Source organism: Schistosoma mansoni, chromosome 4 (assembly GCF_000237925.1).
Source record: "Schistosoma mansoni strain Puerto Rico chromosome 4, complete genome".
NCBI classification, from domain to species: domain Eukaryota; kingdom Metazoa; phylum Platyhelminthes; class Trematoda; order Strigeidida; family Schistosomatidae; genus Schistosoma; species Schistosoma mansoni.
Genome location: NC_031498.1, coordinates 27,832,506 through 27,847,205, shown reverse-complemented (window position 1 = coordinate 27,847,205; position 14,700 = coordinate 27,832,506). Strand labels below are relative to the sequence as shown.

Here is a 14,700-nt window from a genome sequence, read left to right as displayed (position 1 = left end):
ACAGAAATGAAGTTATGTAACTACTACTACTATTGTGGTGTGGTCTACTTATATCCATATAAGTAGTATATGGTGTTGGTCAGACATAGAATGTATTTTGGCAGAAGAGCGATGAGGAAAGAACTGAAACGAAGCGCAATCGGTAAGAAATGCACGAACAATGGAATTAGAGAAGAAACAGTGAAGATCGAGACTATTGATTGTTAATTTGCAAATTAACTGTCCATTGTATGGTTATCAGAATTTACAAATAGTCTGTAATTTTTGCTTAAATACATTCGATTGTCCCCGGTCGTGTTCTGTTCACTACACTATTACTGGATTTTCGAAACGGAATTATAATCAAAGGTGTAGTGAAGGATTTGAGAACAAGTCTGTTGGGAAACATCAACTATATTTTCAGAATGTACATATATGTATACAATAAAAAATGTGACTAAATATCAAAAATATGAGGATATAATTACACATCTAGATAACAATGAATGAAGCAACATAACGACAAGTAACATTTTTCTTGTTAGTAAGACAAGTATAATATACACAATTCAATTTACTCATTATCTTCATCATCAGAACTAAAAGCGATCCTTGTTCGAGCACGAGCACGAGTAGTACGTGTATTTTTCTCACGGACGGTTGGAATTTTTCCAATTTCATTATCATCTTCATCCTCATCACTCTCTAGAATTGCTGTTCGACTAGTTGTAGTACGTCGTAAATTTTTTCGGGTAACTTTATTATTATTTCCCGTAACATTTGAGCTGTGTGATGCACGATTATTACGTGAACGTTGTTTAGCCGTTTTAGCAGCGATTTCTGCTCTCCTAACTGCAGCCTCATCAGCAACGCCTTTTTCATGGAACTTGTTAAGAGACAGGGAGAAAGACAGAATGCACAAAGATCAAGGTTAAATGATGAAAGTTTAAAAATTATTGTTAATATTATTAACTTATTTACCGTGTACAGATTTATGTACTTGGTTTCGAGTCATACTAAATAAGAGGGTTAGATACTGTCTAGCTACTCCAGCTGAGATGATTAGGGTAGGGTTAGAACCTGGGACTTGGTGGTTAAAGATTGGACGCTACAAACCGTTGAGCCATCCATCATTCTATAAGTTTAGAACAGTAAATATTTACATTGACAAAAAACATCTTACACGGGAGAATGTTACAGTAGTTACTACTCACCTCTTTTACTTTAGTTTCAAATTCTTCCAGTCTAGCCATATTATCTGGTTTAATTAATTTCTTTACATTTGATATTATGGAATCAAATGCAGCGTAAACTTCTTGAACACATAATTTGTCTGCAAATGCCGGTAAATTTTCATATAATACTCTCATCATACGATCGCTGAATGGCATCGCATTTAAACAGAAAGACAAATCACGCCATTGTCGTTCTAAACTATAAAAAAAACAAGTATTTTTCTAATTATAGTATAGGGAATGTACGGAGACAAGTGGACTTCACGATTCATATCATGAACTGATCTTAATTTAACAACTGAAAACCAGGAGGTACTAGATAGCTGTTTTGTCTTGGTGTAGACCTCATTAGCAATGTGTATTCATGACTTCACCAGCGATCAAATGTGAAGTATTTATACTGCTTCAGTGGTCTAGCACTTAAGGGCTCAATGCATGGGTTCGATCCATAATGGAGTTACGGATGGGCATTGCTGAAGAGTCTCGAACTAGATCAGAACACTTATTCAATGACTTCTGCTTTTCAGATGTTTTTTTAAGGTCACTGTATGGTGTAAACTATAAAACTAATGTTATTACTGATGTACAGTTAGAAACTGAAGCAACAATAAAATATTGATTTAGACTAAATAACAGAAAAACAATGAAATATTGTACACCTATTAGCCAGTAAATTATACGATTATCCGTTACGTTTTGATGGGGATGTCATTAATCTTTTCATTCTACAGCATTACAGAAAACCCTTTTTATTTACCCACCACTACTCATAGTTGCTTTCTAGAATGCCAACCATTATCAATGTAACAGTGAGTTGATTTTCATGACCATGGATGAATAGTGATATCAGATGGGTATATTTTTATTTACACTACTAATACAACAGAGTATACAGATACATTACTATATTGTCTAATCAATTTTCTTTCTCTGGCAAACATTTTCCCTATGTACGTATTAATATTCTTGAAGTATAAAATTTCCTATGTTAAAAACTCCATATCCATGGACTGAAACCATCACATCACATTTCACGCAGACACAGAACGAGGAATTAATGAGAAGTTATGGAAATAATAATAGTATCGATGATGATGGAGAACTGAAAGTAGGAAATATATAGTAAGAAGAACGAATTCATCAAGGACAATAAGACCGATCCTTGAATTATACCACTTAATGCCTCAAAACATTGGACACAATTATCGCGTGAACCTCATTCAGAAACTCTGCACAGTTCAGATTAATAGTCAATGCCTTGATGAACTAATGTTATGTCTTAGTTTGACTGCCTCTAGTCTTATTTTTACCTATTTCTAAGTAAAACAGTATAGCATATCATGGTAATAGGTGGTTGAGCATATGTAATACATGTTCCAACGACCTCAATCAATGAAGCTTCATAAACTTATTAAGAATCCTTCGTCTAATTTCAGTTCAGAGCTACGTAATTCGTAGTTTAACTATGCATAAGCAATGCTTCGAATACAAATGTGATTAAATGCCAACGATATATGAACGTTTATTACTACCACAGGTCATGTTTCACAGCCATAAAGTGATACACAGTGAACTGTCACCCTTTGAAGATAAATAGACATGCTTTCATTTGGAGGAAAAGATGGTACAAGTTGGAGAAAGTCAAGCAAGCTTTATTATAGTTTTACAAATATCTTATCAATCGCCAATCGATTTATCGACAGGGCTAAGATGAAACTTCCAAGATAAATTAAGTAGTCAACACACTCACTTATTTCACTACCAATAGTCAGCAATGTTAGCTATCTTATAAATTATTATGATTTTAAAACACAATTATATGAACGAAGAATATTCTTTTCAATAATTTCTCATCAGGTTCTACAATTATAAATTAATAATCCATAAAAGAAGATTGGCCAAGTTTAAGGCAGAGTACATCAATTTAAGAAACTGTAATATGTGAATCAAGGATTGTTTGTCATATAAAATAAGATCGAATCGTTAATGTTTTTGGGATGACTAATATGAAGTGTTAACTTGAATCAGTTTATAGGTGAAATGAAATCGTAAGATAAATTATCAGAATATATATAGTTGACATGGGGGTGAGAGATAGAAAAATGGGATTACAAATCAGAAATTACGTAATATGTAGAATATAGATTAGGTCAGATATAGTAGATAGGGGGTGGATGACGAATAAATTTCTCTAAAAGGTTAGCAGGTGTGATAATAATAATAATAAAGATAATAATAATAAGAATAATGACTGATAAGATGTGTAGATAAACTAAGTTTGAGATATAGAAGTGAACATTAATCAAATTAATGTCACCATATTACAAAATTGATCATTAACAAGTTGACCCTGAAGTTGGCCAGGGTAAAAGGAGCGGCTGTACATATTTCTTTTGGATGCAGAGCTCTGGCTTTTTGATCCGAATAGCAATTGCCTCAGCCGTCTGCAGGATTCTCTGTCTGACAGAATTAGGTAGACTACTATTAACACGATATATTACTGTGAAGGATTGCTCGATATCGGCTCTATGTCCCGTCTGAACTAAATGGGCTAAAACAGAGCTGTTAACCGTTCTGACTACACCTTTGCTTAACCACACCGGAAGGTGTTCACGAGCCCGAGTATACAAATTCCTAGAACATCTGCCTATATAACTTGCTCCACAGGAGCAGTTGAATTGATAGATACAGAAGGAAGTGGCTAGTCTAGGCAATTTATCTTTCAACGTCGGCGTGATCATTGGGCGTGTGGAAAACATTAGTTGTAGTTTACCTGCATTAAAAGTCCTTTCGATTGATCTTCGTAGTTTCAATCTTACCATTTCGCTAGGTGCGTCACCTCTGAATTGTAGACGTATATACAGAGGCTTTTTATTCACAGTTAAACATTCTTTATGGTCTCTTTTACTAGTTATGTTTTTGTTTATAAATTTCTCCGGGTATCCATTTTCCCTCAGGGTCATATATAATGCTTTTGTTTCTTCTTCGACCGTATCTTCAGAGCATATGGTCTTAATTCTATAGTGTAATGTCTTAATTAGGTTCCTTTTGTACTGTAGAGGAACAAAACTAAGAAAGTTAGTATACTGACCCGTCCACGATGTTTTCCTGTTTATATTTCTCTTTAATGAACCGTCTTTTCTCCTTGTAAGGAGAACATCTAGGAAAGCGATCCTACCTCCATTTTCCTCCTCACATGTGAATTTTATAGACGGATGAGTTGTATTGAATAGCTGCAGTGTCTCCATTAAGTCAGTATAGTCGTTACATAGGATGAACGTGTCGTCCATATATCGGCAATAAAGTGAAAACTTTTCAATCTGTTGTGTGAGTGGCCCGTTTTCTAGTTTCACGAGAAAAATATCAGCCATTATGGGACCTAGGGGTGAACCCATCGCGACACCATCTATTTGTCTGTAGATTTCACCATTGAATTTGAAATGTACATTCATAGTACATTTTAGTAGTAATTCTTTGATGGTCTCCACAGGGACTGTAGTTACTGCTTCCTGTTCTCTAAGCTGTTTACAAATATATTCTACAGTCTCTCTGAGTGGGACATTTGTGAACAATGACGTTACGTCAAAGGACATCATTTTTAGACCTTTGGTGTTTATGTTTTTAATCTTCTCGACGAATTGGAATACATCCTTAATACTGTGTTTTACTAGTTGTTTGTGAATTGGTTTTAAAACGGTTACTAACCACTTTGCTACCGTATGGTAAGGAGAATCGTACATGTCTAAAATTGGTCTCAATGGGATATCAGGTTTATGTACCTTCGGTAGTCCGTATAACCTAGGTAAATGAGTACCTGTCGGCTTAATTGATTCATATATGTCTGGTGGAATTATCTGTTGATCTCTGAGCTTTTTTAAGGATCTGGTCAGTTCATTTTCTATCTTATTATTTACATCTTTTTGGTTATTCAGTTTCTGAAATTTTCGGTGATCATTCAAGATGTTATTCATCTTGTCAATGTAGTCGTTTCTATTAAGTAAGACAGTTCCTGTTCCTTTGTCAGGTTTTGTGATAATCAGGTTCTCGTCATTAATAAGTTCACTGATAGCCTCCTTATGTTTTTTAGTCAAAATACTTCTGTAGTTATATCTACTATTCTTAAACTGATAGCAACACTCAACGATGCTTGCTTTGAAACGTGATTTTCTAATGAAGGCAAAAACATAGTACTAAATAAAACAGGCAAATATACTAGGTAACTTACGTCGTTGTACGAAATCTGGCACATAGCTTTTCAACCAATGTTTCACACAAACGTTCTTTCACAATCAACGGAATAAGGAACCTAAATGTATGCAGTTAAACAATAATCTATCCATTTAGACGTGATATGAAAGTGAATATGGAAGGTGATAAATTAATTGTTTTTGCGATATGAAGTGAAAATGTGCAAAAATTAACAACTGATGTGTGCTATTATTTCTATTATTTATTCATTTCAACACATAAATATTGGTACAAGGAAGCACCAGATAAATATGCGCCTCACAAATATTTGATTTGTGTGAGGGCTGTGATACTGCCCAGACTGAGGCAGATGATTTTCTTAAGGGGCCACACCCCGAGCCTTTGACCTAAAGGTCTAGTCCACAAGGCAGTGAGGCATCGTGAGGAGATGCAGTCCCATGGTAGCCGGTGACCAGCGATTGGTTCATACGCCATTTGTTCCCTTATGATCCTGGAGCCCATGTGCACCATTGGTTTGGAATCAGGGTTCTCCAACTCCCATAGGTGAACATTCCGTGTCCACCAACCCGATTAAAGCGCCAGGCATTCGCTTTTCGTCCTCTCAATTTCGTGAACAACACCGGTGACACGAGAAGGCAGTGAGTAGGACTTCCCTGGCAGAGGCTATATACCCGTGTCCATGTGAGAGCTTTTCGAGGGGGAGAGCGGACTCTCTCCACTCTCGGCCGTACCAGGACATTTGGGGGCTATCATTTCTAATTGGATAGGAATGTAGTACAAAATTGTAATTGACAATTTAATTGTATTCTATATACATCATTAAAGTAGATTTCATATTGACACTGAATAATGGTGTAACAAGGAATTCAACTGAATAGCTATCATATCACAGTAAACTAGAAAAGGAATGTCATTGTCGTAGTATAATATCACTTTTTCATATATTGAATGAAGTTTCAAAAATTGTTTGGTTATGAGTTTAAAACACTTCACTTATAGCTCACATTAAGTTTTTCTTTATGGTTGGAACATAAATGTGATAAAAGAAGTTGAATAGTGGCCAGAAGTGGAGCTCAGAACGTATGTGTCTTCCTATTTGAGACGCGCCAACTAAATGTATCTGTATTACAGTCTGAAGTTCACACTGAGACAGAAGCTAAGTAATTTTTACTTTAAACTCCCATTGTGCTATCTGCCAAGTTGCTGAGTTTAATTAGTCATAGTTCGTCGAACGGGTGTGAATTTTATTTGTAAGAGTTTGTATCCCACTGCTAAGGATGAACATACTGATAAAAAGAGACTGATAGATTGTAGTCCTCAATATAAACAACAAACCAATACAAATAAAATATATCTGTTCTACTGCTTACTCCATGATAGAATGAAAATGTTCTTCTGAAACACCAATAGTTGGATCACTTAATCGACTAATAATATCTGGTACAACATTATACAAAGCATTTCCTTTTTGTGATAATTCATGGAAAAATCGACGGGCTAAAATATTCAGTCGGTCAATCTTATCTACCAAGCAAACAGTCATTTCACTAATTTGACCTTTAACCTAAAAAGAGAAATGATGGAGAAATGAAACAAGTAAGTAAAAATGTATTTGGAGACATATAACTACTTGATAATTGATACAGATGTGTTTGAGATGTGTTGGTAGGTGCAGATTACCTGGATATAATCTCCACGATCATAGTGACCAATGGTTGGAAATATTGAGTGATCTAGCTAAGAATTGGTTGGAATAATTTAGATGCATCGAGCCTTACTTTTCCCTGGATCTTAAGTTTTAAAATTATCTTGTTAATTTTATCTCACGACTTCATTGTTTCTTCGCAAACCGTGTTGTTTATGTTTAATGTTTTTGCTACCATTGATATTATAACTAATTCTACTACTTTGATATTTGTTCATATGCATCAGGTTCTGTCTGGATTGTTTATGATTGACTAAAGCTATTTCTATTGAGTAAGTTTAAAAAATGCTGCTGGATAGAAGTAGAACAAGAAGTCACGTTAATGTGATGCAAAACAAAGAAATTAATGAGATAGGTTACATGTAGTATAGTATTCTTCGAAACATTGAGTTGGGTAGTCAAAATATATCAAGAGATTGACGATATGGTAATAAATGCCAATTAAAAACAACTACCATATAATTTAAGGTTTTATATAATTGAATGGCTAGCAGTCTCTACATTTTGTTACACGTTAATTGTATCTTCGACAAACTACACAGTATTAAGGAAATGAAAATATCTAAAGTAAAACGTGTCCAAGTTGCCGAAGTCAGAGGATGGTCTTTCCTACTATGTGCAAACATTTTGACGGAGGTTCCTAATTAGATACATGATGTAGTTGTAGAATACAAGCGAATTTTCCTAGCCAATCTGTTGAACATTTATACATTACAAGGGAACTTTAAGCAACTTTCCCTTTACAGATTTTAACATAGAATCATCGTGTAGAATGTTATTGTATATGTGTTTTATCGAACAAACAAATTTTTTGAAAAAAAAGCAAAGTTTTTAATTACCTTCACCATATCATTTAAAATTAAATGACTCAGTGTATTCAAAGCATTTGTACGAACTTTTGCTGAAGTATCACGTAACCGAGCATATAGATTTGGTGTCCATGGTTCAATGAGGTTAGGGAACCGACGACATAAATCACCCAAAGCTACAATTAAATTAGCTCTGACTATTTCTGATTGACTTCGTTCGGCCATTGTAAATAATAATTGAAGACGTGGTTCGCATACCTCAGCGTTGACAAGCATCATTTTTGCTAATGCAAGACTGGCGGATGCCTAAAAAAATACAGAATAAAATAATAGTAGTGAAAAATTATTGTGTTATGTGGCGTCCAATTCTGGTACTGATAAACAAACGCCTTATTCATGAGCCCAATCAACCACTCGAATTAGAGGGGAAACTTTTTATCCGTTAACTGGACCTAGAAATGGCTTTATACTCGTTCATTTTCATATAACATATGTCCCTTAGGAATTTAAGTCACATTTTCCACCAATAAGGTATGCCTCGTTCTTTAAAGAAGGAAGTCACATCTTAGTCAACTGCGTGGGCTTATCATTTGGCCGATGTCTGATTGTCCCACTGTATCAGAAATGCGCAAGGTTATTATGAACAGTAAGGGTTAGATACTGGTAAATAAGTAGAAAAGGTGGAAGTTTGATGAGAACTATTCTACCATGGATTACTGTTGGTTTAGAGTATTTTTTCATATTACTCTAACTTTCGACTTTTATTTCACTCATTAACTGTTGATATATCATTAACCATTCATCAGATCCAGTTACTTAATCCTGTATATGATACCCAGTTCTACATAATAAATAACCTAATTCATGAAAGACTATGATTTCCTATTTATTAATTGACGTGCTTTACCATTTGAAATATAGAGTTATAAAATATACAGAGCAAATATGCTGAATTTTCGCGTGTATTGATTGAGAAGGTTGTGGACAGAAGGTCAATCAGTATTGGTATGCTTTGGACTCTATCATCGTGCTGATACGATATGACATCTGGTAACTTAAACCAATGTACATAACTGTTATGTAGTGCGGTCGTTCAAGTCTGCTAATGATTGTATACGTGAGGCAAACGGGGTACTTGAGTGAAAAACAAAGAGCGATCACGAAAGCTTTAACTGACTGAAGCGAATAGAGAATATATGTATAACTCATTTATAAATACATATCATTCTCCCTTAGAAAACTAACCCACATTTTCAATCAACAGCATGTGTCTCGTTCCTAAGAAAGAGAAAGCAAATCTTAACCAATAGTTTACACTCACCATTTGGCCTGTCTGATTGGTCTAGCATATCACTAACTAACTGACTATAAGCACTAATCGACTATCCAAACTGAAGTAAGCTGTAGGATCTGGTTCGAAACTATGGATCAATGACTAAAAGAAAAATGCTTTGAATATCAAAATTACCAGGTATAACGCTTTACAATTAATGAAAAATGAACAAAACAACCAACTCACTTACCTGTACAGTTTCATCTGTAAATCTTGACGGATGTGAACATACATAAGTGACAAAATTTAATAATGGATTTAAGATAAGGTCAGGTGATTTTAATAATTCATGATCGCATATATGACGTATGTAATCTGCTTCGGTATCATCAGCTGCTACACCAACTAGACCAGATTCTTCATCAACAGTCGGTTGACCGGTTGTTATTCCTGATGAAACATTGACAGAGTTTTCCATCACTGACATCTTGTTAAATAAACCAATAGAAAGAAATACAAAAGGTTTTTACTAAATTTTGATAGTAGTTAGCAATGGAATCCAGAACGTGCATTTTGCTCTGTTCGAGACTCATCAGCTGGATGTACCTGGATCCGGAGTTGATGTTCACACCTAGACTTAAATCAAGCATAACGTTAAGCATCGTGTGCGTTATTAACTAAGCTAGTGAGTCTAGATAGCTATAGGATATAGAGACTGATGAATTAGTCTTTAAAATTAAAAGTTGGTATTCGATATTATACAACTTTCAACCTGTTCAAAGTAGACTATTTTTTTATCCTGTCTAGTATATATCCCTATATGCTCCAGGACGGATTAAAATATTACCGGTAATGTGATCAATGAGGTGTCAGTTAATTAATTAATCCAGGTACACTATAAACGGCACATTAAAAGCGATTTCTAACTTCATCTATGAAAACTATCATTGAATACTGCTACATATTCCATTAGATACCTTCCAGATTAAACCACCAGAGACAGTTAAGTCAATTCTAAAACATAAAAAGAAAGGTAAAAAGCACTTATTGACAAGGAGGTGAACAGCTAGAAATTACAGACCAGTTAATTTGATCTAAGTGAATCCTAGTAACAGGATTTTCAGTAGGGTAGGTTTTCGTCGTTTTGCCCCCAAATGCCCTGGTACGGCCGAGAGTGGGGAGAGTCTACTCTCCCTCTCGAAATGCTCTCACATGGCCAGCGAATATATAGCCTCTGCCAGGGAAGTCCTACTCACTGCCTTCTCGTGGCGGGGGTGTTGTTTACAAAAGTGAGAGGACGAAAAGCGAATGTCCGACGCTATAACCGGATTGGTGGACACGGAGGGTCCACCTAGGGGAGTTGGAAAACCCTGATTCCAAACCAATGGTGCACATGGGCTCCAGTATCCTGATGGAACGAATGGCGGAAGAACCTGTCATTGGTCAACGACTACCATGGGACTGCATCTCCTCACGATGCTCCACTGCCTTGTGGATCAGACCTTTAGGTCAAAGGCTCCGGGTGTGGCCCCCTAAGAAAACCACCTGCTTCGGTTTGGGCACCCGGGCAGTATCACAGCCCACACACAAATGAATGAAATGACGAACTCTATTGACGATTCTATTCCTGCTCATATTATAAGCAAGACAATTTACGTTATTATTATTATCATTATTATTATTACTATTATTATTATTATTATTATTATTATTATTATTACTTACCATATCGCTAATTCACCCCCTTTTACCCCCAATTTGTGTAACCTTACTCTTCAACTTATGCATCAGCTCGCTCTTGGTGGAAAATCTGTCCTATCTAAACGATCTCCAGTCACTGTCTGGTTGAAAGTGAATGCTTCCACCGATAATGAATACTGAGGCAGTCTTTCTGAAACCGCGTACGCCGTTCAAGCTGGCTTCCTTCAACGTTTCCGGAGAGGAGGTCAGTGTATGACATGGTGTCGTGGCATGAAAGAGGGCTGCAAAGGGCTAGCTTCTGTTGGTCCTTCACGACTCCTTGGTTGGGGTCCGAGAGATGGTGCAACACAGTGGCTAGAGACGTTATCAGATATGGCTCAGAATAGAAACCAGTGGCGATCCTGCTGTAACCTTCTTTTACTTTCTACATAAAGTATGGTTCTTACTTTCCTATTTGAAAGAGTCTTCTGGTTGTACATTTTAGTCCGCCTTATCTTTTCATCCCTTCTCTTCCTACTTTCATTATTTTGTGTGGCGCATATGTACCTGGTGCCCTTTTGTACCAATATATATGTGTTTAAATAAATAATAAATAATAAAATAGGTTTTCGTCTATTGTAGATTCAAGTTAAAATACGCTGATCATTTCATTTTCAAGCAATCGCTACGAGTGTCCGAATCGAGATGCTACGAGAGTTTAATATAAATTCTACATCAAATTCTAATGTTTTCATTACTGTAACTTTGTTGTTTGGATTAAACATAGAAAACCTTCTGTTTCTCTTTAAATTTCGTTCTGATTTGGCCGCCCCCCAAATGCCATTGTACGACCGAGGGTGGAGAGAGTCAGCTCTCCCTCTCGAAATGCTCTCATACGGCCACGCATATACAGCCACTGTCACGGAAGTCCTCCTCACTTCCTTCTCGCGACGGGGCTGTTGTTTATGAAACTGAGAGGACGAAAAGCAAATATCCGACGCTTTAACCAGGTTGATGGATACGGAGGGTTCATCCAGAGGAGTTGGAAAATCCTGATTCCAAACCAATGGTGAACATGGGTTCCAGGATCTTTAGGGGAAAAATGGCATATAAGCCTATTATTGGTCATTGGCTACCATGGGACTGTATCTCCTAACGTTTCTCCAATGCCTCGTGGACTAGACCTTTAGGTCGAAGGCTTCTGGTGTGGCCCCTTAAGAAAATCATCTGCCTCAGTCTGGGCAGTATCACAGTCCACTGGTACCCATATGATAAATGTGATTCAATGTTTCAAAACTTTAGGTGATGTTGTACAAAATCAGTCACAGTTAAACAGTTACATTTATTTCCTGTGTCCTTTTAAATACTGAGCCTCCATTATTTCAAAATTTTTATTTCACTATCCTTGATACTATTATTTTTACTTCAACTATTTCGTTATACATCTTATTGATTTCATTTTGCTGTGTTGATAAGTAAGGTGTAGCAACTGGAGTTAGGGAATATTTGTGAAATTTTATTTTTATTTATTTAAACACATAAATATTGGTACAAGGAAGCACCAGATAAATATGCGCCATACAAATCTCATCCGATTTGCTTGAGGGCTGTGATACTGCCCGGGTGCCCAAACCGAAGCAGGTGGTTTTCTTAGGGGGCCACACCCCGAGCCTTTGAACGAAAGGTCTGATCCACAAGGCAGTGGAGCATCGTGAGGAGATGCAGTCCCATGGTAGCCGTTGACCAGCAGCAGGTTCATTCGCCATTCGTTCCATCAGGATACTGGAGCCCATGTGCACCATTGGTTTGGAATCAGGGTTTTCCAACTCCCCTAGGTGAACATTCCGTGTCCACCAACCCGGTTAAAGCGTCGGACATTCGCTTTTCGTCCTCTCACTTTTGTAAACAACACCCCCGCCACGAGAAGGCAGTGAGTAGGACTTCCCTGGCAGAGGCTATATATTCGCTGGCCATGTGAGAGCATTTCGAGAGGGAGAGTGGGCTCTCTCCACTCTCGGCCATACCAGGGCATTTGTGAAATACTTTACACTAATTTGATAAACTGAATTTAACTTCCAAGTAAAGTGAAACACAAGGCCCCGATTTATAGTGCTAACAAACTGCCAGATTTATGTTTAAATTACAAACCAACACTCATATCGAGTACACTACTAATTGCAAACTGTAAGTAGTATAAACAAGTGAGGTAATAATGGTGGTGATGAAAAATTCTTGGAAGATACAGGATCAGTGTATTACTAATAGTTAGCTTGTATCCTAGGTTTTTATTGAGTAATGTTAGGAACAATTAGACCTTAAAAAGAAAGTGCTTATCGAGAATAGCCCATTTCATGCTTTATTTTTGATAAACTAATCGCTAAACTAAAGTATGTAGTCTACATCATAGTACGTGTGCACTTGGTATATAAATTCTGTAATTGGGAAACATAATTTATTGGAATTACTGTATTGGTGATTTAGCTTTTAGCTGAATAGAAAATTAGGGGAAGAAGCTGGAATTGGATAGGTCATACATTGAGGAAATTATCAAACTGCATCACAAAAAACACCCCAACTTGGAATCCTGGTGGTAAAAGGAAAAGAGGTAGACGAAAGAACACATTGCGCCAGGAACCATGGACCGTAATCGAAAGGATGAATGGGACTTGGGAACAACTGGAAAGGAGAGTCCGGGAAAGAAATGGAATAAGCAAGTGAGTACAGTTGGCACTGTGCACATACGATGTCGAGATGGTGTTTTGGATCTTAATCATAATTTGATTAAGATCGGAACTAAAATCTGGAAACCAATAACGCGATGATACCAATATGAAAAATCTGTTGGGAATTGGCTAGGGGAAAAGCACGTTATCTACATTAGAATCAGGACATTAAGTTCTCTATATGTTAGGAGTTCAAAAGAAAAAAAATCTAGACTCTATGAAAGATTAAAAATTTGGAGAAACTCACCCTTGACTGTCTGATATTTTTTCGAGATTTCGATTTTCTTTTTGAATCACGATCTTCTTGAATTAAAGAACGTCGTTTCAATTCGGTTAGTACAGCTGATTCCATAAAGACAAGTTGTTTTAAAGTAATATGACCAATTAATGCTAAAAATCTTGAAAGTAGAAATGCCGGTACATTAACACTGATCAATGATGATGTCACATCTGGATCTGATTTCATTTGAGATGATGGTGGAACATTCTCCTGTTCATCATTAACATTATCATCATCATCATCACTGTGTACTAATTTATCAAGTATTTGATTATTGTCTACTATAGATTCATTTGAATTAACCGGATTAGGCAAAACTGATTTGAATTGTACTAATTTTTCAGCTGTTGAACGAAGAAGATAACACATGATAGAATCGGGCGCTTCTGCTAAATCATATATTATACTGATAGCCTATTAACAAAATAAAGAGTGCATGGGAATGTAAATGAGGCAACACCTAACACCAATTTACTAATATTCAGGCAAATTGATTTTATCATTAAACTCTAAGCAACAAATATAAATCAAAGTCGAGTACATAAACATGTAGTTTGATCAATAAACTACATTGATAATAATGGTGGGGAAGATTTGTAGCTCAGGTGAGTGATTTCGATATGGGTTTGCCCCCTTCGAGACGGTCACGTCAGGATAGTAATCATCGCTATCGAACTAGTCACTTGCTTCTTCTTGCGAGCTGCTGGAATCAGTGTTAACGAAGACGTGAGGTCATCGATACTGTTTTCTGTACGAGTGACTAACGTATGCTCACATCGACTTGAAGCAAAGCATGTGACTATTTGT

General features: G+C 36.4%; 1 protein-coding gene across 1 annotated transcript in view; it reads right to left on the bottom strand.

Annotated features, from left to right (window-relative positions):
- Positions 1–380: 380 nt before the first annotated feature.
- The window catches only part of Smp_131070 (putative condensin), a gene marked incomplete at its 5' end in the record, with an annotated part of 44,296 nt that continues 29,976 nt past the window's right edge, over positions 381–14,700 (bottom strand). The window contains 8 exons of the mRNA XM_018797377.1: positions 381–865; positions 1,194–1,413; positions 5,440–5,520; positions 6,794–6,987; positions 7,968–8,243; positions 9,461–9,690; positions 13,911–14,103; positions 14,227–14,307. Of these exons, the coding sequence (XP_018652424.1) occupies positions 554–865; positions 1,194–1,413; positions 5,440–5,520; positions 6,794–6,987; positions 7,968–8,243; positions 9,461–9,690; positions 13,911–14,103; positions 14,227–14,307 (1,587 nt within the window). The 3' untranslated portion in view covers positions 381–553. The remainder of the gene's footprint in view (positions 866–1,193; positions 1,414–5,439; positions 5,521–6,793; positions 6,988–7,967; positions 8,244–9,460; positions 9,691–13,910; positions 14,104–14,226; positions 14,308–14,700) is intronic.